The sequence below is a fragment of the Diabrotica undecimpunctata genome, chromosome 2, assembly GCF_040954645.1.
Source record: "Diabrotica undecimpunctata isolate CICGRU chromosome 2, icDiaUnde3, whole genome shotgun sequence".
Taxonomy (NCBI): Eukaryota; Metazoa; Arthropoda; class Insecta; order Coleoptera; family Chrysomelidae; genus Diabrotica; species Diabrotica undecimpunctata.
In genome coordinates, this window is record NC_092804.1 from 16,813,279 (window position 1) to 16,841,260 (window position 27,982).

The 27,982-nt window shown below is 33.5% G+C and overlaps 1 protein-coding gene across 4 annotated transcripts; it reads right to left on the bottom strand.

Moving 5' to 3' along the window:
- Positions 1-4,963: 4,963 nt before the first annotated feature.
- On the bottom strand, positions 4,964-27,982 carry LOC140434256 (uncharacterized). 4 transcript variants are annotated; one of them, XM_072522379.1, is made up of 15 exons: positions 27,909-27,982; positions 21,111-22,767; positions 15,646-15,740; positions 14,746-14,901; positions 14,254-14,451; positions 12,946-13,077; positions 12,390-12,551; positions 11,736-11,837; positions 10,179-10,247; positions 9,924-10,142; positions 8,295-8,357; positions 7,830-7,892; positions 5,737-5,778; positions 5,343-5,390; positions 4,964-5,087 (listed from the first exon to the last, which is right to left on the bottom strand). In XM_072522379.1, the coding sequence occupies exons 1-15, from the start codon at positions 27,970-27,972 to the stop codon at positions 5,038-5,040; spliced, it is 3,120 nt and encodes a 1,039-aa protein (XP_072378480.1). In that variant the 5' UTR covers positions 27,973-27,982; the 3' UTR covers positions 4,964-5,037. The 4 variants fall into 4 exon arrangements, with proteins under 4 accessions (XP_072378480.1, XP_072378479.1, XP_072378478.1 ...); XM_072522378.1 differs by having other exon boundaries at positions 9,924-10,247; positions 14,764-14,901; XM_072522377.1 differs by having other exon boundaries at positions 9,924-10,247.

Below are 27,982 nucleotides of genomic sequence, written 5' to 3' on the forward strand. Positions count from 1 at the left end.
TGAGTTCTTTGACTTGCTCAAAGGTATAGTTGTTAATTTGAATTATCTATTGGATATTTCGGGGGTTTTTAGAAGCCAACATATATTTGGTTTTTTCCTCTTTTACCACAACTCCTAATTCACTTGCCGCGTCCGCAAGCCTTGTAAAACACTGTACCATGTCACTCATATTTCTGCCCGCTATAACTATATCGTCAGCGAATGCGAGAATTTGCGTCGATCTATTAAAAATAGTTCCATCCATTCTAATATTTAATTGTCTGATTGCCTTTTCCAAGCGTCCGCCTATCTTAAAAATTGTTCATTATTCATGTAAAAGGAACATAGACGTAGAGTTTTCTCCTGCAATTCTAACGCAGGAGCTTACGTTTTGCATTGTTAGTTGGGTCAACTTAACTAACTTAGTCTATCATTGCATTATATAATACAATTCTTTCACACTGTCATAGGCTGCTTTGAAGTCAACGAAGATATGGTGTGTATCTATGTTATATTCTAGTGACTTTCTAGAATCTGCCTATGTGCTTGAATTTGATGTGTAGTTGACTCATGTCCAGCAGTAAATCCGCATTGATATTGACCAACAATATCCTTTGTAAAATGTTTAAGTCTTTCAAACAAAACATTGCCGAATATTTTATACGCAGATACTAACAGAGATATGCCTCTATAGTTCTTACACTCCAGTTGATCACCCTTTTAAAAATATACATAATAGAAACAAAAACCAGCATATTGGGAGACTATTGGAATCGCCCCAGTATTTTGAAAGCTGAGGTTGTACACGCTATCAAATAATCAAAAAGTAACCAAGCCCCAGGATCAGATAATACGTAAACGGAAACATCAAGTTACTTAATGAAGAAAATCTAGACATTATTGTGAAAATCTTTAACAATACCTACGATGCGGGCCAGATTACAACACATCCGAAGAATCAGATTCTGTCTACCGCTTCAACTCCATCCAGATGGTCGTGTACTTACACCCCTACCATGAACAATTTTTTATTGCGTTTTTGGTGGAATCTAATGTGCTGTCTTTTAGATGTTTTTTTTTCGAAGTTTTTTTTAACTTTTAAAGAGAAAATATTGTATTTTTAATCAATGGGATTTCTTTTTAATAGTGGTACTTTATAAATTTGACCATGACACTGAGGATGGCTTTGTAAGCTGAAAGCCCTCAGCTAGGAATTAAATATTTTACACATTTCAAAAATACTTTTCTTTTCCATTCATTCATTCCTTCTTCATTAGCCTCTTCCGCTATTGCATATGCATAGATAATTCTCACGTTATCCAGTTTACCTTTGAGTCATGGTGCAAATTCTGTCTGATACTGGTGTAAATGCGATACTGGATTTTCGCAGTTTCTTGGTTACTATAAAACTTACTCCTCTTTCACCTTGTCTGATTTCATTATCGGAGTAGTACAGTGAGAATTTATTTTTATGAAATTCTCCCTGGCTCTTCCATCTGATTTTCTGCAGTGCTAATATTTCAACTACATATTTTTAAAGTTTTTCTGCTAAACTAATCGTAGACACTGCGTTTAAGACAGTTCGCAAATTCCAAGTTCCAAATTTTAAATCCATAATTATGTCCATTTTTTTTGCTGTTTGTCTCATTGTCATTTTATTCGCAACAAAAGCGTTTTTACAAGGGAGAGCTGTTAACCCTTCGCTCAGCCCTCTATTCGTTGGAGGACCAAGACTGCCTTCTTCGTCATCCCTGACCCCACCAGGTTGGTTACCCAATTTCCAGTGGGATTGATCAGGTTACCGGTGTGTACCAACTGGGAAACGAAGATAGTAATTGAGTAGGAGAAGCTAACTGATGCCAAAAGGATAATACATCATGTTTTTCACTTCACTACTAATTTATACACCCTTTAAGATATATAGTAGTAGTAATTCTGTAATTTCTTCCAGATATTCCAGGTACCAGTTTTTATCCTGCACAGTTTTAAACATTTTGAAACTATATAAGCTTTCATTAAGAACCAGCAAATATTAATGTGTAGTCTCTCTGATATATGATCCAACACTTATAAGAATGAATAAGGACTCGACACTGACTTCTTTCACAGTCTTTTGTCAGTGTCTGTGAAATTCATTCAGTCTCTCTCACACCTGTCTTAACTCTAGTTGTTACTCCCCCATAAACGCCTTTCACAATCTTCCCATACTCACCGGTGACTTCCTTCTTATTAAATCTGTGGAAGAACTCATATGATTGCTTAAGATTAATGGATACCATAAATAGACTAGTCGTGAGAGATTTGAGCTCTAAAAATCATACGAATAAGTTGAATTTTGCTGAGATTGGGACCTCAAAAAAGATGCAAAAAAATTGGCCATGCCTGATCACCGGGCTTCTTCCTAAAGAGGAAAAAAATCGATTTTTAGCTGAGATAATTTTGAACAAAAATGTTAATTAGTACTTTTTCTGTAGAATAAACCGTTCTCTCAGAAACAACGCGTGAAGCGACCGGCGATTTTCAATGTCAGTTACGCGCGCGAACTAAATTTTAAATAAAATTTGTATCACCTCTAAAGATTCTCTAGGGGTAGGTTCAGTGGCATTTTCGTCTCTGACGACTGGAATAATAAGCTTTTTTGCTAAGTTTGTTTATCTCTATATTTTCCAATAAGTTGCTTTATAATGCAAATTGTATCTGTTGTTGAACTGCTTTGTATAAAAACAAACATGTAAAACCGGGCGAAACATTTGTAAACAGATACTAATATAGTGCTTTCCCATTCATTTGGTATTTATCCCACTTTCATAATTCTATTAAACAAATCTATTAGTCAACGTGCCTTAGTTTAGTACTTCTAAAACTGTTAAAACTTCCCCTGTGATATCATCTTGTCTAACTGCTTTACCTTCCTTTATTTTTTAATGTGCTTCAGCAACTTCTTCATGTGTTATTTTGGTGATCACTGTTATTACTGTAACTTATCTTTTCATCATCATGACCTGAAAATATTTTTAGGCATTTGATGCCTAAATGCTTTTTTTTATCAGCTTCATGTCTAACACGATTTGGGTAACACACTACCAATGTAGCCAAAGTCAAGTGTTACCTTGTAAAGGCCAGGATTACTGCTGTAAGGACTGTCCTGTCAGCCAATGTATTGTTGGCCGTATCAGACACGCAGTTTATATGGGATACAATGTTACAAAATTGTCAAAAGTGTTTCAAATTTTGAACTTGTTTGAATGCAATGTCTTTACTGATATCTTCTTCTTCTTCTTCTAATGGCGCTACAACCCTTTGTGAGTCTTGGCATGCTTAACAATGTTCTTCCATTCTACCCTGTCGTATGCTTCGCCACTGCCTGATGTTCATGGTTTTAAGATCCTTCTCTAGGTCATCTATCCATCTTTTACGGGGCCTTCCTCTTGTTCTGTTTCCTTGGTGCTTCCATATCTGGACTATTTTTACAGCTCGATTATCTGGCATTCTTTCTAGGTGACCAAGCCAGTTTAGTCTTTGTGACTTTACAAAACTAACAATATCTGCGCTCTGCATTAGTTCATCCAGCTCGTGGTTCATTTTAATTCTCCACGAACCATCGCTGCATTGGGTTGGTCCAAATATCTTCCTTAGTATTTTGCGCTCAAATATTCTCAGTTGATTTTCATCAGTGGTTGAGAGGGTCCACGTTTCACATCCATATGTAACCACTAGTCTAATTACTGTTTTGTAGATTCTAAGCTTAGACTCACGATTCAGTAACTTACTTTTCATTAAGCCTTTGTATGCATAAAAGCACTTATTACCGCTAAGAATCCGTGCTTGTATTTCTTGACTGATGTTGTTGTTATCATTTATTATTGAGCCTAGGTAGGGAAAAGTGGAGGTATATTTGTAGGTATGGTTGTCTACCTTCAGATTCTTATATTGATTCGATTTTGTGCACTCCATATATTTTGTTTTGCTTTCATTTATATATAGACCAAACATAGCAGCTTCTTTGTTTCAGTTCTATAACTTTTTTGCTTAATACCCTTTTGTTGCGGCTTATTATGGCAACATCATCCGCATATGCGCATATTTGCATTGATCTTATATTAATACAGCCGTTTATATCCAGTTTTCTAACAACAGCTTCTAAAATTAGATTAAAAAGTGTTGTTGATAAGGCATCACCTTGTCTAACTCCATTTTCAATATCAAAGGCCTGCGTCATATCTCCATCTATTCTTACCATAGCTTTGGAACCCTCCAGAGTCATTCGTATAAGTTTAACCAACTTATTGGGTATCCCTAACATAGATAGTTGCTTTAACATCTGTCGATCTACTCCATCAAACGCCTGTTTGAAATCTATATACAAGTTGTAAATAGGTATGTTACATTCAACACACTTTTCATGTATACCTCTTAACATATGTATTTGGTCTAACGTTGACCTCTTTGGTCTGAAGCCCCATTGGTATTCACCAATCATCTCCTCCGAAAACGATTCCAGGCGGCTGTATATAATTCCTGATAATATCTTGTAGACGACATTTAAAACTGTTATGCCCCTATAATTTTTGCAGAGTCGTTTGTCTTCCCATTTGTACATAGGAAATATGATTCCTACTTTCCAATCTTCTGGGATGACTTCTAGTGTTCATATGCGGTCGATTAGTTTATGGATACGCCTTCATAGTGCATGTACAGCATTCTTTATCAGTTCTGCAGTTAATCCATCTGTGCCAGGTGCTTTGTTATTTTTTAGATGTTTTATGACGTTTATCGTTTCTTCCAATGTTGGTTGCTCAACTAGTTGTTCTGCTGTGTGGTGAATTATTTCTTCATCTTCGTTTTGTTCTTTTTCTGGGTTTAACAGCTCTTCAAAATGCTCTTTCCGCCTTTTCATTATTTCCTCTTTCTCGCTGATAATTGCCCCATTTCTTTACTGATATCTACTAACAGTTAAACGAAGAAAACAAGTAAAACAAAATAATTGGCGACGCATAATATTTATTTACAGTAAATATGTACAAATGGAAGACTTAGAATTTAGTTATTCGGATTAAGTTATTGTTGTTGATGAGCTTTGTGGTGTCTTTCGTGGTGCTTTTTGGGCCCTGCAAATGAAATATTTTTTAAAATTAATATCTACTTCGATTTATCAAAATTTTCTTATTTTATTAAATATTTTATGAAAAACAAATGGGGAAATAAATACAAAACATTAATGTTTTGTATGGTTTCTGAAGTGTAAATTCAAACGTCAATAAACTTATTTTAAAATTAAAATAGTAATTGTTTTATATAATTTCTAATAATAATAAACAAAAATCAATAAATAAATAATTATTTTAGATGGGTTTCAAATTTACCTTCGTGGTGTTTGTAACCCCATTTCCAGCCGCTACCAGTAGCACCTCCTAATAAACAGAAGAAAAAGACAACAATGAAATCAATTATTTATTTAAAAATATCAGGTATACTCTGAACATTATTATTAAACAGAGTTTTTATCACACAGTTTCTAATCCAACTAATGTCATTTACCAGTGACGTAGATCAGTGTTTTTTAACCTGTTTTTTTTTTTGTTTTTTAGTACTTAAATGAATTGTTCTAACTTTATTCCTATGCTCCTTATCAAAAAAGGGTTCTTAAAATGATTTTCTAGGGATCCGCGGACTGAAATAGGTTAAGAAACGCTGACGTAGATGTGGCCCAAGAACACAGACGATAATGTTATTTAAAATACCTAATTTAATACATACCTTGTACACCCACGCCAATTCCTCCACCACCAACCAACTGGCCTGTAAAGTAATTTTTTGATAAAATAATGATTTTAAGCAAGTTATGTAATAGTATATTACTTTATGAGGCGGAGAAGCATGACTTTTCTTGACGCGCCCGATATTACGCGCCGAACGAAGTGAGGCGCGTAATAGAGGGCAAGTCAAGAAAAGTCGCTTCTTTGCCGAATTAAGTATACTATTTTTTCTTCAAACGTAGCAATTTTCAGCCATAAATAGTACAATTCATACGCTTTTTACTCGAAATTAACTGTGACAACTATCAAAGTCGTCCAGATGTTAGAAATTAAAATAAGTAAGTCGTCGGTGGGATTTGCGTCTCCCTGGTTACAGTTGTTTGACAGTTGTTTGCAATTATTAAAGACCGCTTATTGTTGTTGCAACCGCAAGCGCAAATTTAGTGCGAAAATGGAAAACCTAAACGAAATTGAATCCGCGGCTAATGATGCAGTAGCACGTTTGGGGCCCTCCAAGTCCGATAAGAACGATAAGGCTCAAACAATTTTAAACCCTTATGATTCGCCAACATCGGGAATGATTGCTGAAATTGTTCTCGACCATCAGTATCATCAACAATTACCAATGCGTATCAAGAGTCGGGAACATTTTTGCACGGTTTCAATTTTGAAAATGCCTCATTAACTAATTGTACTTTTAATATTACTATAAATAAAAATGATGTTTAATTGTTGTTAATGACATTTGTATTGTTGCTTTTTGACATGTTTCATATTGTCATGACAACATTTTTCCCTCCGCCGTAAAGAAATGAGAAAAAAACTGCTGCCGGCGGAGACACCAAACTTTGACAGGATCAAGTTAGATAAGTAATGTCATCATTATTTGACGTTTGAAGAAAAAAGTTTTTTCTACTGTCGTCAATTTCTTTCTATCCTGTTATTTTGTTCCACTTTATGACTAGTAAAATTTTCAGCTCAAGTATTCGTAATTTGAGCCGATATGATTTTTTAAACATATTTTTTTTATATTAAAACAAAAGCAAGATATTGTAACGAAAAAGCTTATCTTCAATTACGTATTCCATATAATGATCGCAAGTCGGCATAAAGATGACTCATATACGAGAATCCATATACTTAGAATATATTCCAGAAATTACGATAAAGCAGGCGTTTGGAATCGTGAACTTGGCATTCTAAAACATACAGCCTAGTAGCGAATAGAAATGGACTAATTGAGATGATTCTATAATGAATGAATTCTGAGTTATACATAGTTCAGGATATTAGAAGACATAATTATTAATATGTACTCAGTTTTGATTTAAAATTGGCTTGGAAACGAGAAAAGGCCTGTTCAGTAGCCAAGTACTCTTCTAGATATGCAAAAATATAAATCAAAATGTATAAATCTGAACAATTGATTTTAAAAATCACATGAAATAAGTATAGAAAGATGAGTAAGACAAGGCTGTACACTCTCACCTCCACTTTTCCGATGTACTCCTACTTATTTGTATTCAAAGCAAATATTTAAGGAAGCTTTAGCAATCAATATGGCATCCAGGATTACGGTATTAGAGACGAAGATACAGTACTGGACAAAGTAGAATACTCGTATATTTCGGTAGTAATAGTAATAGCAACGAGAGCTGGATTCCAATCATAGAAATTATTCTTTGCAGCTAAGATCTTGGAATTGACCTTCAGTTAGAATGACATATTCTTAAATCTTTCCAATATTACTATATTGAGTAAAATAGTGGATTTTAAGTGAGACCATGCTTAAACTCTTAAAAGCGTTTGAGATATTTGTATAAAGATGACTATCTTTTATGTCTAATCTCTATTCATGTATCGTATATTTTGTTTTTTTGTTTGTTTTGTTTTTCCTTTATCACATTGTTTTTAGAAGCAGCATGTCCCTTTAAATTTTCGATCATTGCATGGTTCCGTTTGATGTTTTTTATATATAGAAGACTTCCTCTTTAAAGTTCATTTAATTTCATTTATTATTTGTATAAATATTTTAATATTCAGACAAAGAGGAGTTTGAAGAAACAGTTAAGATTCCTATATGTGTATACCTACCGCTTCCACTTCCAGTTCCGGATCCACTTCCAGTGCCACCGCCGGTTGAACTACTGCCACCACCTAGAAAATGTCATAGTTTTTAGAAAACAATCTTAAGATTAATTTATTTTAGATATAAATATTTCTCTTCCACTAATTTATATGTGTCTTAGCTCAGAGATAGCTTGAACATCCAAGCTCTTCTATGTTCTTTCTTAATTTTTATCCCTTTTGGCAAGGGTAAACTAATGAATTGCCTTTTAATTATTTTTTAGTTGGAAAATGAATTAATTTGGTGGTATTAAGGATCCAACTTTTGTTTTTGGATCTTCTACTTTCAATTTTTGTATCTCTCGTTGCCCAATCCTTCACAATGTACATCAGGACGTTAAACATCCAATAAAGAAAAATAAAGTTATTGAAGTTTGACCTTTGCTCGTCTAATATTAATTTATTAAAATTGAAAAATTGTTTAATACCTACCGAAATTACCGCCCCAGCCCCAACCAATTCCACCTTTTCCGCTACCAGATCCGTTTCCGCCACCTAACATAAGAAAAAATCAATATCGAAATATCTATAAATAATAATTATCATTACAATCAAATGTACCATTGTTTCTTTCATTGATGAATCTAATGCCAGTATGTAGGCAACCTTTCACTCACCGACTATTTATTTATCATTTGCCGTTATTACGGTTAAATTCGTCAACGGAAAAATAATATCTACTAAAGAAACTTTTTGGCCCAATAAAAGAATTACAATGACAACATTTTATCATAATGTCATGTTAGCTTATATGTCATAAATGTAACTTGCGTAAGCAGTTCTCCTCCATACTCTCATTCATTAGATTCCCTATTCAAAGGACATAAAAAAAGATTCTTTAAAGCGAGTTAAGTGCACTAAAACTGCATCAGCTTTATTCATTGCATTTCTACTTCTTTATATTCTTATATTTTCATCAATTTTAGTTATTATTATAGTAATAGACTTTATACAAAGTTTATTGCTTTGTACAAAGGCGTCTATCTTTTCTAATATCTGTCGTTGCATCATTATTTTTTTTTATAATTCATTCTAATTTCTTTCCGTAATTTCGACGTAACTGTCTTGACTGATTGATTACCTGTCACAGGCATTTGGTTTTCAAATAATATATAACATATAATATTCATAAACCTGAATATTATTCAGATCTATGCTCCAACAAGTGAAAATCAGAGCAAGAAATAGAAAAGTTTTATAATAACGTAGATGAAATATTGCGACTGACAAAAAAAGCGAGATAACGATAATCATGGGTGACTTTAACGCCAAAATTGGTCGTGGTGCTGAAGGACGTCACATAGGAGCATAGGGTCTCGATACTAGAAACAATAGGTGAGACAGACTTGTTCAATTTTGAGTAGAGAACATTCTCGTTTTCTTCATAGCGACTCTAATAACCTTTTCCTCTCATCCCTCTTTAGGTCTTCACCTTACCCTTTCTATTTTCAGGTTTCATGCGATAAATTTCTAAATCAAAAGGTCGAATTCCCTTCATTCTGTGTGTTCCAACCATCTCAAAATTTGTGCTTTGTAGAATCCGACTATATCTTCCTTTCATTATGTCGGATATATCGGGTTCAGTTTTCATCTCAATAATTCATTTTATTGGACTTGTAAATCTTAGAAAGATTCTTCTTTCACATATCCTCCTTTATCTTTACTTATAAAGCACACTGTCTGGGCTACGTAATATGTAACTACCGATCTATTCTGTATATTTTCTGATTGTCTTGCTACATAGGTTTTTGTCTTTCGGTATCTGTCGTTGTGTCTGTGTCTCAAGAAGGTTTTGTTACCTGCTAGTATGCGCTCTCCTATTTCTATGTTTATCTTCATTCTTATGATTACAATTACTCCTAGGTGTACGTGTACTTGAAGAGATAGACTTTCTCAAATGTGTAATTATTTGTTATATTTTTTTCTAGGACATATTATCAGATATTTTGTTTTTCTTCGATGAATTTCTAATCATCGTTTCATCACTTCCATTACGAAATCTTTTTTTTTTTATTTATATTACCAATGACTGATCTAAAAATATCTTTTAAGTAAACTTACCTCCAGTGCTTCCACTTCCACTTCCGCTTCCACTTCCGCTTCCATCACCGCTTCCACCTCCACTTACACTTCCGCTTCCACCTCCGTTTCCACCTCCGTTTCCACCTCCGTTTCCACCTCCGTTTCCGCTTCCACTTCCACTTCCGCTTTCGCCTCCGCTTCCGCCATCGCTTACGCCTCCTTTTCCGCCCCAACTTCCACCCCAACTTCCGCTCCAACCTCCGCTTCCACTTCCGCTTCCACTTCCGCTTCCACTTCCGCTTCCACTTCCGCTTCCACTTCCGCTTCCACTTCCGGTTCCACCGCCGCTTCCACTTCCGCCGCCTAGTAAAATTAAAAAAAAAACATTTATTCAAAATGAATGTAATATTGTTAATTACAGACATTACAAGTAAATCACAAGGATATGAATAAGTATAATTAAGAATAAATTAGTTGAGACATTTGAGAGCAGACTTTTGTAAAATAAACGTATTATCAAGCTGCATACATTTTCTCTAATTGCCTGTGAAGAGCTGATAATGAGAATTTCATGATGATTTATAATAACTTGTTTCTATTTGTTTCTTTTTTATATATTTAACAATATCAGCTGTCTTTCAGTTTAGAGAGGTCGCCTGTCTACCCGGATAGAACATCCATCTGAACGCCTGATCCGCAACTAAATAGACTATATTGTTCTGAAACTATTTTCTTGTGGCATTTTAAATTAATTACTATTTAAATGGGAATAAGCCACAATTAAAGGTTAAAATACGTTTATTGACGTTTCAATTTCCACTTCGGAAATCGTTCTCAAAATACAAACATTAGTAAATTATACAAATTTTGTTTTTTGTTACTTAGTGAAAAATTCTTCTAATAATTTAATTTTATCTGACTCATCTATATTGACAATTCAGACATACCTTATACATTTTAAAGTAGACGACTTTAAAATGATATTGCCAATATTGTTGAAATGAGACCAATTGTGTCGCGAATTCCTCGGCAGAATGTAGTAGGATCTGGTTACCCATATTGAAAGAGGAAGTTATTAAACGGAAAATACCAGTATTGGTAAGTCAGTAACATATAGAGAATACATCATTTATGTTTTTTAAATAACAAACATATAAAATCGGAATTTGGTGTTTATTGAAGGTAAACTAAATGCACGATCAAATACTTACCATGTCGGGATAGTATTATGAGGTTTTTTCCTGGTTTTTCCCTCATAATTTACTATGGAATCACTAACAGGAGAATTTTACTGTCATCATGGCATGTATTTGTCTTTTTAAAGACGAATTACATGTTATGATCTTTTCTGACGGATATTCTCAAGTTAAAGTTGATTTCATGTAATCGAATGAAGTATCTTATAAGTAAAGTCGTCCCAGGAACGCAACTCAACAATATTGGCAATATCATTTTAAAGTCGTCTACTTTAAAATGTATAAGGTATGTCTGAATTGTCAATATAGATGAGTCAGATAAAATTAAATTATTAGAAGAATTTTTCACTAAGTAACAAAAAACAAAATTTGTTTAATTTACTAATGTTTGTATTTTAAGAACGATTTCCGAAGTGGAAATTGAAACGTCAATAAACGTATTTTAACCTTTAATTGTGGCTTATTCCCATTTAAATAGTAATTAAATAGACTACATACGTTTAAACAATATGGACAAAAATTCAGTAATAGAAGTAAACACCTATGCAAGTACTTCTAATATAATTTTCTTAAAACAACTAACAGGTCTTATTTTCATTAAAATCCCCTTAACCCAAAAATATCCAATTATTTTTACATTCAATAGTTACACTACCTTGTCCATTACTCTTTTCAGTACTTCCGTCATGACCAGTGCTGCTTTCAGTTACGCTTCCGCTTCCACTTCCACTTCCACTACCACCTGTTTTACTACCACCTAAAACGAAGCAAGAATATATTTGTTTAATATTACTAAAGTATTACTAATTTAAGAATTTACAATTATTATATCAAAAAGCTGAGAATAAACTAAACAAGGTATATCGTGATAAAATATTTTGCTAATTTTCCAAAAAATAAAGATCACGGGAAACACGGAGAAAAAAACAGTTTGTCAATAGGTTTTACAGTATTAGTAAAGGTGAGCTCTAATCTTTGCTAATAGAAATATTTAAAACATAGGCTTTTAGTTAAAGCTTTAAGAGTTAAATAACTGAAAAAAATTTGTTGGTCAGTTGGTCAATAATAATTGGTAGAGTAGTGAGTAGTGAACGATATAGCGACAAGATCTGGGAGCTCAGGAGACAGACCTGGAAGCCCTGCAGAAGCCATTAGGGAGAATTCCAAAAGTTCAGTGTAGTAAAAATCGATGCGTTGTGTGTATGTGTTTGAAGTGGAAATTGAGTTCACTTGAATATTATTAAAGATGACTGAAAGCTTGTACTTTCCCTTTTAACTTAAACTTAAACTACCCTCCGCTTAGACATACCTCCAATACTTATTCCAATGTCTCCACCGTTGTTTCCTTTTCCACTTCCGCTTCCGCTACCACTTCCGCCTCCGTTTCCACCCCAACTTCCGCCCCAACTTCCGCCCCAACCTCCGCTTCCGCTTCCGCTTCCACTGCCGCCTCCATTTCCGCTACCACCACCTAAAAATATATAAAAAAATATTTATTAACAATTTATTGAAGTAATGTCAATGTATGACTTTTAGTTTCAATTAAACCAAATGCATGTTAAAGAGCGAAATTTAGAATAATAAAGTCTCTTGTAGACTTTTCTAAAAGCACGAAAAAACATCTCTAGATTGTTCATCTGGGATAGAGAAAGGATATTTCATAATGGTTTATAATTACTTGATTTTTTCGATCTCCTAATGTCGTAAAATAAATTAATCAGTTCCAACAATAAAAGAGGAAATTTTTTGTTTACGGTTCCTACTTCTAATATATTTTCCTTGGGACGACTAACTGGGCTTATTTTCATTAAAATCGCCTTAACCCAAAAATATCCGATTATGCTTACATTCAATAGTTACACTACCTTGTCCATTACTCTTTTCAGTGCTTCCGGCATGTTCAGTACTGCCTTCAGTTCCGCTTCCAGTTCCACTACCACTTCCGCTTCCACTACCACTACCGCTTCCGCTGCCGCTACCACCTGTCTTGCCACCACCTAAAACGAATTAAGAATATATTTGTTGAGTATCAGTAATTTAAGAATTTACAAGGATTATGTCAAAAAGCTGTGATTAAACTAAACGAGGTATATTGAGATAAAATATCTTGTCTTTTTTTAATAGGAGCACGGGAAACACAGAGAATTAAAACAGTTTGTCAATAGGCTTTACAATATTAGTAAAGGTAAGCTCTAATCGTTACTCAGAATTTAGTGCCTAGAATATTGAAACTTTACTATAGTACATCATAGCTAAGTATCTTTCTCTTTTCCTTTATGAAAGTATTTTTGTTCAAGGCGGATTTCTTGTATACATACCACATTAATGTCTCTGAAACCATTTTCATGACATACTTTTCGCGGAATAATTTTTATATATTAATAAACTATCGTCTATTTTTTCCATCGTATATGTTCGTATAAATTTTGTTTATAATCTAGTATATCGGCAGGCATTTGACTTATTTGGTCTGAAACCAGTTTTTTCCTATATTTGTACAGTAAGAACTGTATTTAACAAAATGAGTTACATCTTTGTTAGAGATCTTTATTTATCTTTTTTTTTTTTGTATTTCGAATCACTATTTTATGTTCAAAGCGTTTTGATAAATACAGTTTTAATAAATGTGCATTCTGTCACTGAGATCCTAAGAATATTAAATAAACATTTACCATTAAATAAACATTCACATTCACAAAAAAGCTGAGAATAAACTAAACAAGGTATATCGTGATAAAATATTTTGCTAATTTTTCAAAAAAAAAAAAGATCACGGGAAACACTGAGAAAAAAACAATTTCTCAATAGGCTTTACAATATTAGTAAATGTGAGCTCTAATCTTTGCTAATAGAAATATTTAAAACATAGGCTTTTAGTTAAAACTTCAAGAGATAAATAACTAAAAAAAATTTGGTAGGTTGGTCAATAACAATTGGTAGAGTAGTGAGTAGTGAACGATATAGCGACAAGATCTGGGAGCTCAGGAGGCAGACCTTGAAGCCCTGCAGAAGCTATTAGGGAGAATGTCGAAAGTTCAGTGTAGTAAAAATCGATGCGTTGTGTGTATGTGTTTGAAGTGGAAATTGAGTTCACTTGAATATTATTAAAGATGACTGAAAGCTTGTACTTTCCCTTTTAACTTAAACTTAAACTACCCTCCGCTTAGACATACCTCCAATACTTATTCCAATGCCTCCACCGTTGTTTCCGTTTCCACTTCCGCTTCCACTTCCGCTTCCACTTCCGCTGCCACTTCCGCTTCCGCTTCCGCTATTACTTCCGCCTCCGTTTCCACCCCAACTTCCGCCCCAACTTCCGCCCCAACCTCCGCTTCCGCTTCCACTGCCGCCTCCATTTCCGCTGCCACCACCTAAAAATATATAAAAAAAATATTTATTAACAATTTATTGAAGTAATGTCAATGTACCTTTACTTTCGATTAAACCAAATGCATGTGAAGAAGCGAAATTTAGAATAATAAAGTATCTTGTAGACTTTTCTAAAAGCCCGAACTTTTAAGTTACAAAAACATCTCTGGATTGTTCGTCTAATAAAAGAGGTACTTTTGTCTTTACTGTTCCTACTTCTAATATATTTTTCTTGAGACGACTATTTTTATTTGCATTAAAATACCCTTAACCCGAAAATATCCGATTATGCTTACATTCAATAGTTACACTACCTTGTCCATTACTCTTTTCAGTGCTTCCGCCATGTTCAGTGCTGCTTTCAGTTCCGCTTCCGCTTCCACTTCCACTACCACTTCCGCTTCCACTACCACTACCGCTTCCGCTGCCGCTACCGCCTGTCTTGCTACCACCTAAAACGAATTAAGAATATATTTGTTGAGTATCATTAAGGTAATACTAATTTAAGAATTTATAAGGATTATATCAAAAAGCTGTGATTAAACTAAACGAGGTATATTGAGATAAAATATCTTGTCTTTTTTTTAATAAGAGCACGGGAAACGCAGAGAATTAAAACAGTTTGTCAATAGGCTTTACAATATTAGTAAAGGTAAGCTCTAATCGTTACTCCGAATTTAGTGCCCAGAATATTGAAACTTTACTATAGTACATCATAGCTAAGTATATTTCTCTTTTCCTTTATGAAAGTATTTTTGTTCAAGGTGGATTTCTTGTATAGATACCACATTAATGTCTCTGGAAAGTTTCGAACGTAGATTTGAGGTTCGAATCGGTTTGTAAATGCCCCTTTGTCCGCTTCTTGTCGATCGACGATGATAGGTGTAATAAAAGGTTGAAGTTGTGGAGTAAAAGTGTTGATTTATTGACAGCTACTGGTAATTACACAATATGATGATCGTTGGGTAACTACTTATGATTGACTGTTGTATGAACACTTATGAATGTTGAATGGAAATTACCGAAATCGAATAGGGTGGGACAAGGTGTAAATAGGTACAATAAACGAGAAATGAAAGAAAATCCCAAACTAGTTGAGAGGTTGTCCTACAAAGCAAGAAATTGTATGATCGAGACCAAAAATGGAATACTATCAATTTATTTAGTTTTCTTGAGTTATCCGATAGATTACTTACCACCAATGGTGATGCTTATACCGCCATCTCCATTTCCATTTCCGTTTCCGCTACCACCTCCTTGTCCACCTCCTTGTCCACCTCCTGATCCCTTACTAATAAAAGAATAAAACTTATATTTTTTTATGTATTAAAGGTACAATCATTTTTATTAGCAAATTTTAACATTTATGTCAAAGATTATCTCTAGGTATATAATCAAGTTGACTGTATTAGATATCTAGCAGCCTAAAAACTATAACTTAATTCTCTTTGGTAGTTTAAAACTCTTTCTAATATAGTAAGAATAATACTTAGACAGTCCTTATATAAGCCAGTTCAATATGATAAAAGAGAATGGATACAATAAACTGTAATGACCAAGATAAAACAAAATTTTAAAGGTTTAAAAAACAGATATCCGTGAAAACAAGACAAAAATCTCTATTATTTAGAAATGAAGTAATAAGAGGTTTAATAATAGCAATACGCCTCCCAGAAAAGCGAAGGGGTGCACTGCATCCCCGCAGATCTTATCAAACATGGAGGTAATACAATTATATGTCAAATTTACATCATAATAGTTACGAGTCTGTAAAGAGGAACAAATGTCAAAAGAATGGTGCACTGGAATGAGATGTGTACTGCACAAAAAGAGAGATTTGTTGTGATATAAAAATTACAGATATATTAATTTTCTGAACATGCTGAACTGATAAAAGCATGCGGTTACCATGGAAACGACAAGCAGTATCTATAATTTTATCGAAACACATCACTCTACAGAGACGGAACTAAGGACATGATCAGAAAGCTGCCCCGAGATACCATTACCATTTTTTTTTTTTTTTTTTTTTTTTTTTTTATGGCTTCGGCAGTTTGCCATACAGCCAGTTACATGATCTTTTAATCTCATTAGGTACAGTAAAAAGTTTTTGAGTTATTTGCAATCGAATAGACTAAAATAGATAAATTTACAACATTTAACAAAAAGAAGAGAAAAAATATAAATAATACATACACATATATATCCATAAACATATACAATTAACATGGGTCACTCGTTTCACGTCCAGGGGACCATCAGGACATTATAATATATAACATACACAGGAGAACTAGGCCACGGTAAATAGGATTAAACATATAAAGGAGAGAAAACAAAGGTAAAAAGTAAAAACCAATTTTTTTTTTAACTAAAGAAAAATATTACATTTGGTCAAAAAATCGATTATGCAATCGTAAATTAATCTATTTTGAGTCGCTAGGGCAGATAAAACGTTAAACGGAGATTTACCGGTAATACGAACTATATTATTATATAATAAGGTGGATTCCAAATTATATTTGGCACAACCAAAAATTACATGATCTAGGTCACCTTCTACTCCACATTCCACACAGTTTTTACTCTCGATCACATGAATCCTTGCAAGATGAGCAGGAAAACAAGCATGTCCAAATTTAAGCCTAGATATGGTTGTTATATAACGCCTAGGGACATTATAAGTTCTGTGCCTTGCACACATTTTAAAACTGCCTTGCGTGAAGCAACCAAATCAGAAATACTGGGTAGAAATTCTGTGGTATCCACTGAATAAATACTTAATTTGGCTAGTTGGTCCACATGTTCATTATGTTTAATTCCACTGTGTGCTTTGGCCCATATAAATATCACATTTTTTTTATTTTCCTTAAAGTGTTTAACTAATTTTTTAATTAATATTATGTAGGGATTGGAGTATGTGGTTGGAACAAAAGGTTGGTTAATGGCTGTGAGAACTGACATGGAATCTGAAACAATAATAACGGAGGAATCTCTGTTAGAAACAAAAAGTAGGGCTTGATATATGGCAATTGCTTCCGCACTAAATATGGAAATATTTGCTTTTAATTTGAACATTTTTTCTACCTTCTCCATGGGGATGTAAAAGGCACATCCTGTACCGTCTTCTGATTTGGAGGCATCCGTGTAGATAGTACTGTAGTAATCCCAATTGGATAAGATGCTTGTTATAATGTTGTTATTTGCTCTTCCAGTGTTAACATAATTTGGTTTAATAAATTTAACGCTATAAAAAAGAGCTTCAAAATCATTTATATCTGTGTGTGATTTTAAATTAATAGCTTCATCAGCACAAACTGTGTTTTCTCTAAGAGCTTCACATATGGTTGGAGAATTTTTCTTAATCCAATATTTATTCGTTAAATCATAATTGTTTAAATTTGTTAATTCGGTATAAAGGAAAGTGTTCTGGTGTTTAATTTTAAGTAAAAATTTTTCGGCCAAGAAATGTCTTTTAAGAGAAATTGGAGGCTCACGTGCTTCAACATAAAGGAGCTCAATAGGAGTTGTCTTCATGGCACCAATACAGATACGCAAACACTGGTTTATAAATATGTTTAATTTGTTAAGTAAGTTCTTGCTGGCAGATCCATATAACCAACATCCATAATCTATGATAGAGCGAATGTAAGTTCTATAAAAAGGTAAGGAAGTCTGAACATCTGTTCCCCACCAAGTTTTAGTTGTCATTTTCAGAAAGTTTAGGCCTTTTTCACGTCTATTTAACATATATTCTATGTGAAATTTCCATGTGAGCTTGTGATCCAGTATAATGCCCAAATATTTAATTACCTTTTTAAAAGGAATTTCTCGCTGTTTTACTATAAATGTTTCGATATTGGGAATATTATGTCTACTGAAAATGGTCACTGCTGATTTTGTGGCCGACAGCTGAAGGTGATTTTCTTCCAACCATATTTCTACAACGTTGTAGGTATCCATTAAAAATCCAAAAGCTTCATCTCTCTTCTTTGTTTCACAGTAAATGCAGAAGTCATCTGCATATTTTACCATTATTTAATTATTTAAGTATAACCCGACTTATAATTTTTTCCCAAATAAACTTGTTTTTTAAAAACAATTATTATTTTATTTATAAAATTCTAAAGTAGTTAAAAATCGGTGAAATTAAAAATACGGTGCTAATAATTTTCCTGTGAGAGGGTTATGCACAGACTTACTATCTAAAAATTAACAAAACGGAAAATTGAAATAAAAACCATAATTACAAAAAGGAAAAATAAATAAATATATGATAGTTAGCAAACAAAATTATATACACGATGACGATATAAAAGTCGAAGATGCTGTACTGGTCAGAGTAGAGAAACTCATGTATCTTGGCAGTAATATCAATGAGAGCTGGGATCAAACAGTAGAAATTAAAAGCCGAATAGAACAAGCCTGAGCTGCTTTTGTAAAAATTAGGAATGTACTTTGCAGCCACGATCTTAGTATTGACCTTCACGTTAGAATAACATATATCTACATCTTTCCAGTGCTACTGTAAGTAGTAGAAGCCTGGACTCTGAGTGAGGCCATGCGTAAACGCTTGTAGCCTTTGAGTTCTGGGCGTACAGACGACTACTAAGAATAAGCTGGGTCCACAGAGTTAGAAATTAGGACGTCCTTAGACGGCTGAACCAAATATAATAAATAGTCTGTATAATAAAGAGACTCAAGCGGTCTCATTATGAGGCACTCTGAAAAATATGAACTTTTGCTTCTAATCATTCAGGGAAATATCTAAGATAAACGTGGTCGTCGTACAAGAAGAATATCATGGCTGAAAAATCTAAGGCAATGGTATGGAAAATCAACTACATCGTTATTTAGAGCTGCTGTCAATAAAGTCACGATAGCGAATATGGTAGCCAACATGATATCCAACGATCGATAACGGTCATGGAACTAGAAGAAGAAGAAGAAATAACACAAAAAAACGAAAATATAGTTAGTTGCTTACGTACTTTAAATTTATTAGGGTCATATACAGGGGCAGATCGTCAGGATAGGCACGGTAGGTGCCGCCTAACCTCTTCAAATGTACAATAATAAATTATTTATTATTATAAATTATTTATTTCAAAATTGTGATTTATAAATTTTGACATAATACCTATTTAAAATAAAAGAACTATTTTTTTTATATTCTCTCCGAAGTTTTAGTTCATTCTTTTCGAAGTCAATATTTTGCGCTCCTAGTAAGTAGTAGTTGAGAGGAGCTTTAGGAGCAACACGGCTTCACGGCTAGTCAGTGATTTTATCACTTTCATAGGCGATGAATTCGGGGAAATTCATGGGCTTCGGACTATGACCATTTTAAACAATTAATCTGCAGTTTAATTGAAATACTTTTATCAAGGGGCAAAAATCCAGAAAGGTTATTATTGTAATGGGCCTTTCTTTGACAAATTTACAAATTTTTTCCACAGATAAGGAGGATAATCGACTATTTTAGAGATCGTTTAAAAAAATATCGTATGGTGCGGGGGTAATTTTAGAAATTTACTTTTTTGTTGGCCTTATTTACTGCTTTCAAATTTGAATCAATATCTTTGGGTGAGTAAGAGATATTCAAATTTGAAAAATTTATCAGCGAGTGTCAAAAAAAATTAATCTTCGAAAATACATTATTTAAATAATTGTTTAGGTTTAAAAGGTTAGAAAAAAATACGCAAACTATTGACAGTGCTTCAGCTGGACATATTACTTAATCCAATAAGTTATATAATGAAGAAGTTAGAAAAAACAGAATTTTATTTTCATATTGAAATTGATGTTACGATTATTTTAGCAAAACAAGAATTTTGCATTTCGCGGACGGAATGTGAGCCATAATTCTTCAAATACGGATAATTTTAAAGAAATTTTTAATTTGGCAGTTAAACGCAATTAGGAAATGTAGGATTATATTAAAAAAAAAACAGAACGAATGTTCACGGGTTTGTCAAAAACAATACAAAACGATTTAATAGATTGTCTTGCTGATTAGGTATATAAAAAATGAAATTTTAAGAGAAATTATTGAAGCCCAATTCTTTTCTATACTAGCGGACGATAATGCTGGTATAACCGAAAAATCACAGTTTTATTTTAACAATCCGTTTTGTTAACTAAATCGGTCAGATAACAGAAAGATTTTTGGGGTTTTTGATATTATCGAAAATCGATCTGCTGATGCTCTATATAGTTTAATTACAAACGTTCTTGAGTCATATGATTAAAAAAATAAATTGATTGTTCAATTTACGACGATGGTGCAAGTGTAATGGTTGGCTTTTTAAACGGCTTAGATATCATATATATATATATATATATATATATATATATATATATATATATATATATATATATATATATATAAAGATATACGTGTCGAGTATTGCCTACCCGTATACTGAGGTCACGAGCCGCCACTGGTCATATAGTTTGTATTTAACATTTTGTAAAAAAAGTGTCAGTAAGGACAACGATTTCTTTCGCAGATACTATAATTTCGAACTCTATACAAACTGTTATAAAATGGCATATATTAATAATAATATTAAAAGTCTACGAGCTACTTTAAGCATCAGCTCGGCTTAAAATATTAGCATAAAGGAGTATTTAAATTATAAAATTAAAAAGTTGAACTTACTGGTCGCCAAAGATTCCACCAACTACTTTTCCAATTATTCCAGACAAGCCTCCAGAAGAAGCAGTCGTAGTTTCAACTTTAGGTGTGGTAACTCCATCGATGCCTAGTAATCCCTTAACCCAAACTACAACTTGAAGTAAGAAGCTATGATCAGATTTTAGTGATGATGACAAGTCCTCTTTGCCACCGCTAGCATCTTTAACGGCAACATTAACTTCAATATATATATTTCCAACGATAGGAATATTGCGAAGTAGTACAGTTACATCTGGATTTAATAAACTTCCGATAATTTTCAATTTGCCCTTGGAGATTTCCTTAATAATGTCTCCTACTGACAAAATGTTTTTGACGAGTCCAAGAGTGAACAGAAGAGTTATTCCAACTGTTGAGGTTAAGAGTCCTATTAGATGAATGAGAAGAGCCGGAAGTGATACTACAGTTTTTACAACTGATGCAAGCAGCAATAATACTCTTACGATTAGGTTAAGTTTTAACATTTCTACGGATATTAAAAGGTCCAATATTGCCCCAATGTTGACACCAAGTATTATCAACGTTCCACCTAGAATTTTCTCCAATGTTGAAACGAGTCCAGATAATAGTTCTCCAAGATTTAGTTGTTTTAAGACGTTCAATAAGGCATTAAGATATACCTTAATCTCTATGGTTACACCTTTGCCTTTGGCAGCAGAAAATTCAATAAGTGTTTGCAAAAGATCTTTAAGATCAAGTTTCTTTGAAATTAGTCCCAGAACTGCAACTAGTACTTTTACAACACCAGTAACTCCTGTTATTAAACCTCCTCCTAATTGTAAAATTACTGCCAAAAGAGACTCTACGTCATTAAGAAGACTTGCCAAGGGTGCCAGATCAATTTTACCTCCTAAAGAAAGAATGATATTAATAAGAGCTTCGATACCGTTATCTGCACCTAGAATTCCGTTTAGATCTAATGTCACGCCAGCCTTGATTAAAGCAGATATACCACCAAGTTTTTCCACAATAATAGATAAACCTTCCAGAACAGTAATTAAAAATTCAATATCTCCTGTTAAATGAGCTACAGTTCCAGAAACTATTTTCGATAGGCCATTTAGACTTCCTGAATGTAAATTTTGGAATTTCTGCCCAATTCTTAATAGTAGATTGAGACCAGCACTATTATCATGACTTAAGTCTAGATTTATAGACAATTTGATAACAAGTTGCCCAATTGCTGTTGATTGAGGTTTACTAAGTGTTTTTGTATTAAATTTAACTCCAATATTTAATTCCAGCAGTCCTTTCAAGGAAACTAGACTTGAAAAGTAGTCTTCGAACGATTTACCGGCAGTCCAAAGGTGAGGATTATCACTGGATTCGATGTATATTCCGTTACCAGTCGTAATATCAAGGACAATACCTCCCCCATTGTTACCGTTTACTAACAGTGATATATTTGCATTGATATCGAAAATCCAAGCTACTCTAGCTTTTACATTGACGACGGCCACTAAATGTGTTGTTGCGTTAAAATAGAATTCGAAATCTCCTGAAGGTTTATCAGGTCCTCCTGTACAATCTAAATGGCAGGTCTTGTCGTCGGCAGCTCGTTTAGTAAGATGAGAGATTTTAGAACTTGATTGGGGCGCAAAATATTTTGCCCGTTGGTAATCTGAAATTACAATAAAACTGTGTAAGAGGATTTTTTTAAGTAAAAAAACAATTCTAAGTGCATAGTACAGGTAAAAGTAGATTTAAAAAATCAATCAACGGTCTCAGCTATACGGAGACTTTGCGCACTATAATTATTAGAGACAATGTATAAATTACAGTAAACCCCTGGTAATCCGGCCACTGTCTAATGCAGCACCCCTGTAATCCGACACACATATCGCTGTTGAATCGTAACTATTACGGAAGAAAAACTTTCTAACGATTTTACCTGCACAAGCCATTTAAATTGAGATTTTTACAATAAGTGAAAAATTTAGATCTTAGTCGGTCATAAATATACAATAAAGATCATTCAAGACTTTGGCAAGTGGTTTCATGTAACGAAAATTATGCACCTGGACTTGAGACGAGTGAATAACATGTTACTATGTGCATGGTGGTCGTTAAAAAATTTAATAAACCACGTGCATTCAAAAACATTCATTTATCTGTATACTATGACGATGTGGTTCGATAAATGCTTCATGCGAAAAGTTAATATATGGTTGAAAGAGTATAATTTTCAACAAAAGGTGTTTTTGCTTCTTGATAACACTCCCGGTCATCCGTCTGAAGAAGAACTAACAACAGAAGATAAATGCATCACAGCGATGTTTCAACTTTTACTGATTCAACCAATGAATTCGCAGATTATTCAGTTTGCCAAGCAAGATTGCAAGAAAAACCTGCTTCCAAAAACCATATCAAAGGAACAGCATATAGAAAAAACGTTAAATGAACTCAAAATGAAAGATTTTGTTTTTGCTCTTTGTAAATTTTGGAATGTTCTGCCCCTATTAAGTATTACATCGTCGTGTAAAAATAATAGCCAGATATTATCATCACTCATGATAATGATCTACAAATTAGTGGTACTTCCGAAACACAAATAACTTCGGTAGATTTGGAAATCTGGTGGCGAGGAATTGATAAAAAAAAATAGTTCTTATTATATCAAACTATATAATAAATATCAGACCGGTTTTCGACAAGGACCTCTACAACTGACCATCTATTCACAGTGAAAAAACTTCTAAACAAATCGTAGGAATACGACATTTACGACCACAACATACTCATAGATTTCAAACATTTGCAACAAAAATATTGCCTAGCTTTAACATCCCTCAAAAATACACTTGACTAGTAAAGGCAACAATCTAGGCAACTCGTCAACAGCAACTGTCAGATTACAAAATGTGTTCACTGAGTTCTCACTGAGAACATTTCAATATTAATCAAAATATTAAAGCAAGAAGACGTACTGGAACCGACACTGTTGAACCTCTTCAATTTAAGTTTAAAATAAGTTTATTGACGTTTCAATATCCACTTTGGAAATCGTTCTCAAAATACAAAGAAAACGATTTCCGAAGTGGAAATTGAAACGTCATTAAACTTATTTTAAACTTACATTGTGGCTTATTCCCAATAAAAATAGTAATTGCTCAAATCACAAAATCAATCGAAACATTCTACATATCAATAAATGATCTACCTGCTTCTTCGAAACAGAACCTGAAAAGAATCATAACAAAAATGTTAACTCAGAAGTAGAATAGAATTGAATAGAAATCTGCTTTACTGTCACTGAAAATTGTACACTTTTATGAACAAAGCTTATAAAAATAGCAACAACAATTACATTTTACTGAAATTACTTAAATAGACAATATCACAAAATAAAAGATAATAAAATAAACAACCCATTGCAAAATTTAAATAAATTGCAAATTGCATAATAAAACCTTACGAACCTACGAAGTTGAAGTTGCTGCATAAAGTTGCTATAGATAAAAATACTTTTGTTACTTTAACACAAAAGTTCTGTAATTTCTTAGTTATTCGTTAAGTAACTCTTCTACTGAATAATATGGTCTTTCAAATAGATAGATAGGCTTTTGTCATTTTATGGAACTTGGGGAAAGATGTTGCAAATTTAACTTGTAAAGGGAGATGGGAGTAGTCATGATTAGGTCTTGCTGGAAAGGAAAGCGTTAAAATTCCGTGATTTTTGAAGTAGCTTCTGCAATGTGTTGTTCTTCTGAGGCCAGACAGATACAATACCATATTGCTCTTTTTTGTAATTTAAAAATAACATCAGATTAGGCAGCTGTACTAGGACCCCAAAAAGGAAGACCACATTGAAGATGAGACTTGAACAAAGAAAAATATGTTATTTTGGAAGATGCTAATTTGATTTCCTTCGAAACAGATTTTATTGCATAACAGTTTCTTCCTGTTTCTTCTGGCAGTTTCTTCCTTAACAAATCAATATGAAGGGACCATTTAAGGTTACTATCTATAAAAGTACCAAGAAATTTTACAGAATCGACGATACTGATCTGGCTGTTATTATGAAGCAAGGGTGGAAGAGATCCTTTATAGGATAATTCTACTGTCTTATCCACGTTAAAAGTAGATCAGAAAAGTTATAGTTGCATGAAGAGTTGCAATATTAAAGTTTTTCCAGGTGATTTTTAAATTAGGGATGTCATTCATAAAGATAAGGAAAAGTAGAGAACCCAATACTGAACCTTGTGGTACTTCACATACTTTTATGACTAGAGTCAGTATCATCTGCTCTAATCAGTTGTTTCCTATTCCCTAATTAAGATTTAAACCAATTTAAAGAATTAAATCGAATTCTGTAGAAATTTAGTTTTTTATCAAAACGTCGTAATTTACACAATCAAAAGCTTTGGCATAGTCACAAAAAACAGTGGCAGTGTAAAGATTATTATTGGGTGCTTGGTAAACTTCATGTAGCATAGACTGGTACATTTATTACATAAAAAGCTGAACTGATTTTGTGATAAAATGTTGCTTTTAACGGAAAAGGACATAAGTTGGGCTTTTATAAGTCTCTCAATCTATAAATCTCTATAGGAAACAAGTAGCCAATATTCGAGTAGACAATAAATTATCCGATGAAGTGCCAATACAAAGAGGAGTACGACAAGGTTGCATACTCTCGCCTTTGCTGTTTAATGCGTACTCTGAACATCTATTTCGAGAAGCTTTAGGAGAAACGACTGATGGCGTGATTGTTAACGGTGAAGTAATAAATAATCTAAGATATGCAGACGACACAGTCGCAGACGACAGACAGTCCTTGTTGTGGATAGTGCTAAAGGATTACAAAGACTGATAGATCAAGTAGTTAAGATCGGTAGAAAATATGGAATGAAACTTAATAATAAGAAGACGAAAATTATGATCATAAGCAAAAACCAAGATACAGATGCAAAGTTTATGGCAGATAATGAGGTATTGAACAGAACAGAAAAAATAACATACCTAGGATGCAACATCACAGACAGCTGGGATCAGAGATTAAATGTAGGATCGAAAAAGCAAGGAGTGCCTTCTAACAGATGACGAAAGTTCTCTGCAATTTAACCTTGAACTTACATCTCCGACTCAAAATCCTTAATTGTTATGTGTTTCCTGTTCTTATGCATGGAGCAGAGGCATGGACACTCACTGATGCGTCTTGCAGACGGTTGCAGTCTTTCGAGATGTGGTGCTATCGTCGCATACTCAGAATATCATATGTACATCATATACCTAACGACGCAGTAATGCAACGTTTACAAAAAGAACCTGAAGTTTTAAAATCCATTAAAGAAAGAAAGTTAGCATACTATCCTACTATTGATATTAGAAGGGAAAATAGAAGAAAATAGAGGACCAGGACGCCGCCGAATATCCTGGCTTAAGAATTTGAGACAGTGGACAGGTATGACCACCACATACCTATTTCGAACAGCTGCTAATAAAATACGATGGGCCATTGTGGTAGCCAACATCCATAAAGGATAGGCGCTAGCAGAAGAGGAAGTCTCTCAATAATTTTGGATAGCACTCTAGTAAGCCAATAGGTCTATAGTGCAGGTATTCAATTTCACCACCCTTATGAAGAGGAATAATAATGGCTTTCTTTAGACACTCTGGAAATATACCTGGAAAAATAATGCCAAAAATAAGTTAAGGAGAAATGTAACATGCCATCAAAGAAATGAAAAGGAACAAAGCGCTGGAAGTGATGGACCTATGATAGAAATGTTGAAAGAAGCCATCCTATATTTTAAAACGCTTTTTAATAAATGTTTATTTGAGGGAAATGTACCTCAACAGTGAAACAACGCTAACACCATCTTAAATCACAAAAATGGTGACACGTGGAACTAAAAAATTATCGGCCAACTCGGCTTCTTTCACAACTATACAAAACATTTACTAAAGTCATTACCAACATGCTAATATGGAAATTGTTTGAGTAAAATCTAGTAAAACACGCTGGATTTAGAAAAGGCTACAGCACTTGTGACCACTTGAACACACTAAGAATTCTAATAAAAAAGGTAAACGAATATAATCTTTCTTTCTGTTTAGCCGTTATAGATTACCAAAAAGCCTGTGATAGTGTGAAAAAAAGAGACATATTATTGACTGATTAGTCATTGCGAAAGGAATCTAGATGAAACCCAGTTTGGCTTTAGGGATTTAAGTTAAGAAAGATATCATAGCAAGGGCATGTTCTTAGATCGATCTTAGACCGATATAAAATCATTCATGCTTCATGGCATTACTAAAGAACGCGATTAGACAGGAATACGCAATACCTAACAACCATTTCAACTAGCTTAAAACTGCGAAGAACTTAGTCAAGAAATTCTTCTGAGAAGAAAACTTACAGGAAATGTGCTGAGAAACCGATTAAGACATGAAAATATCAAAATAAAATGTAATATATACGGAATAAACGAATGAACACTGAACGTAAAAATGGAATAATCTAATAAATAGAATGAAGGAGGCCAGATTGATATAGATATCAAGGGAGAAATCTCCAAACGGTAGAAGAAAGTATCAACTGATAGCGCAGAAGATGGGAGTAATAACTTTCTATAGAGGCATCAATTTGCAATAAAGAACATAATTACTTCTACAGAGTATGAAGAAGAATACTATGTCTAGGGAACTTCACAAAAGATATATTTGTGAATACCATTAGTAATACATTTTTTTAATTTTTTAAAGAAAAAATAAAAGTTTTATAATAATTAGGTCATAAATTATTCGACAGAAACTTACCATGCCCCAAAGTGCTCCCTACGAGGATACAAAACAAAATCGAAGTGAACTGTTTTTTATCCATTTTCGATTCT

What these genes read in the sequence shown, in the direction of transcription:
- LOC140434256 (XM_072522377.1), bottom strand. Translation starts at nt 27,972, where the DNA reads ATGGATAAAAAACAGTTCACTTCGATTTTGTTTTGTATCCTCGTAGGG. An exon ending in AGGGAGCACTTTGGGGCATG is followed by an intron (nt 22,768 to 27,908) that starts GTAAGTTTCTGT and finishes TTGTAATTTCAG; the next exon opens with ATTACCAACGGGCAAAATAT. An exon ending in GGGCTGGGGCGGTAATTTCG is followed by an intron (nt 7,893 to 8,294) that starts GTAGGTATTAAA and finishes GACATTTTCTAG; the next exon opens with GTGGTGGCAGTAGTTCAACC.